The following is a 2,500-nucleotide window of genomic DNA, read 5'->3' as shown; positions in this document are numbered from 1 at the left end:
CAAAAAGATGAGTTAAGAATGAGTTATATATTTTAGCTTTGTTCCTCCATTGTTGTATACTCTTTTTTTCCCTTTCTGGGGTAAGGTAAATGCTCCAAAGTTGTCTACTTGTTCGAACCTTGTGTGGGTTTCCTTTACACATGGTGTTCTCATGTGGGAAAATATTATTCTCAAGAATTTGATTTACCTGCGTAATTAAATTTCCAATTTGTCGTGTTGCCCTTAACAGAGCTGGCATTTTACTTTATTTGATTGAGAGGGCAAAGAAGTGCCTTGATTTTTCTGCAACACTCTACATCGTCCATCTTTTTATATGCATTGTCTATGGTGGTTGGCCTTCCTCAATAACATGGTGGATTGTGAATGTTACTGGGCTTGCGGTGATGGCATTGTTAGGTGAATATTTGTGCATAAAACGTGAATTGCGAGAAATTCCCATTACAAGATACCGATCAAGTAAGCTCCTTTTCCCTCTATCTGCCTCCTTGTTGATTATAGAATTACCATCATTTCAGGAAAAGCTTTATCATTCTGCTATAATCTATCTCTATCTTGTTGGCCTATCACTTTGATTTGGTCTCTTTAAGCTGTTCTAATGTTTTTTTCTTAGGATTTGTGATTATTGCTGCTTCTTAATTATGATGTAAACTGGCATTCTGTATATGTTCTCTGTCCATTCTTGTCTACATCTATCTTTTTCTTTATATTTCACTGTTATTTCTTGAACATGAAGTTATTACACTTGAGTGGCATGTGTTGATTGAACCTTTTAAGGTGAACCGCAGAGGTAATATTAATTTTGTATATGTTGTATGTCGCCAGAAGTTCATTATAGCCTCATCTTCCTTCAGCATAGCATGTGAAGATTTGTATCTATATATTTGATTTTGTATACATTGAACTATACAGGCCGTCTTTTAGAAATTTCACTTTTCTCTGGTGCTTTGGCCTAGCTTGTCATAGCTATGATTGAGATGCACCGTGAGAATTCTAACTCGAGTGTTTTGAACTCATATATTGGATACAAGTTAGTACTTCTATGTGCCGTCTTCAAGGTTATGTTGCAAAAATTAGAGCAGTAGTTGCAGTTAAAAATTTGTAATTATTACCAAAAAACACGACAGAAAAGAAAGGCAGAGAGAGGGGGTCAGCATCTGAAGAAACTGATGTGAGTTAATGGGATAAAAGTGCAGAATATTGCACAGAGACTCGAGGTTGACTTAGCCTGGAACATCATGTTTCTCATTTCTACGTGAAGTAAAGTGTCTTTCTTCCACTTGCCAGTTAACTTCCTGTCGCTAATTGACTAGAAGGCTGGTCCTTATTAACTGAGAGGTTTGTCATTATGGAAATTAAATTGCCATGAATAAGGATGGATCCTTTAGATTTTTTTACAGTAATTCATAATAAATTAGAAAAAAAATCAAATTGTACCAGGTCTTTGGGATTTGTTCTGATTGTGTCCCTAATATTACAAAATCTTTAAATTTCATCCTTCACATTCTTAATTAGTTGAGTTATTTTTAGTGTTTGAAAAATGTGTTTTGAGTACCATTCTCCTACCTATTTTCCCAAATGTGCTTCTTTGAGTGTTTTAGCCGTTCCACAGCCTTGCTGTATCAATGAAAAGAAGGGAGACATTTTAGGACCTTTCATTCTTCCTGTAATTTGGTTAACCTTCTTTTCTGTGAGGGAAACACCGCCAATGCAACTAAATTCCCCCCTCAGTGCTCATGACACCCTCTTTAGAAGCTTAAGGGTCAAGGCCAGTATCAGCCAGTTCAAGTCAGAGGAGGACTTGGCCCTTATTCATGCTTAGAAACCTTATTTGCTTACCAAAAGTGTGAGGGGGCTTGAACTATAGTTGAACGAAAGAAGGAATTAAGGGTTTAGTTTTTCTGGAAACCATTTAGTACATCTTTACCCCCCCACAAAAAAAAATGGAGAGTTTTCTTAACATGACCTTTTTGTCGTGTTTGAATCATGTGATTGGAAAATACTGGCGCTGTGGCCAAAAGCATTTAAACAATGTATCTTAATTACGACATTAGTAATAGATGTGACGAAATCGAAACTTATTCGAGACACCATTGATGGATTTAAGCCTTCCGGATTTTTAGGGACAAAGTCACAAAACTGAGACAAAGCAAATTATTAGAGATGATTTATGCAATTTATTTGTAAGTTCAAGATTAAATTTTTTGTATGAAGTCAAATTGATGTTAGCTTCTGCATTATTGGCAATTCAATGTAGTTTGAGAAGTAACATGTGAAGTTTGTTCACGCGCATAACTGATGCCAGTTTGGACTATTTTGCATGCATTCATCATGGGAATGAAATAGCATCTTGTATCTGGTTAACTAATGGTAAAACTAATTACGTCTTGATTTAAGAGATTTGGCATCTCCGATGTTCTCAAACCTTTTCTATAGATTAAGTTCTTTATTGCCTTTCCTAGTTTCTACAGATGCAACCAGCGAATCAACATATAACCCCCCC

At 35.9% G+C, this 2,500-nt stretch overlaps 1 protein-coding gene across 4 annotated transcripts in view; it reads left to right on the top strand.

The window, feature by feature from the left end:
• The window catches only part of LOC109217434 (protein SYS1 homolog), a 6,712-nt gene that overhangs the window by 2,294 nt on the left and 1,918 nt on the right, over positions 1-2,500 (top strand). For all 4 annotated transcript variants that reach the window (XR_002066638.1, XR_002066637.1, XM_019381679.1 and 1 more), the window contains exon 2: positions 230-456. Coding sequence is in view for 2 of the 4 variants with exons in the window: in XM_019381679.1 (XP_019237224.1) it covers positions 230-456 (227 nt within the window). In the remaining 2 variants the exon portion in view is untranslated. The remainder of the gene's footprint in view (positions 1-229; positions 457-2,500) is intronic.

The sequence above is a fragment of the Nicotiana attenuata genome, unplaced genomic scaffold (genome assembly GCF_001879085.1).
Source record: "Nicotiana attenuata strain UT unplaced genomic scaffold, NIATTr2, whole genome shotgun sequence".
NCBI classification, from domain to species: domain Eukaryota; kingdom Viridiplantae; phylum Streptophyta; class Magnoliopsida; order Solanales; family Solanaceae; genus Nicotiana; species Nicotiana attenuata.
Note: the sequence above shows the minus strand (reverse complement) of the source record. Positions and strands in the feature narration are given on the sequence as shown.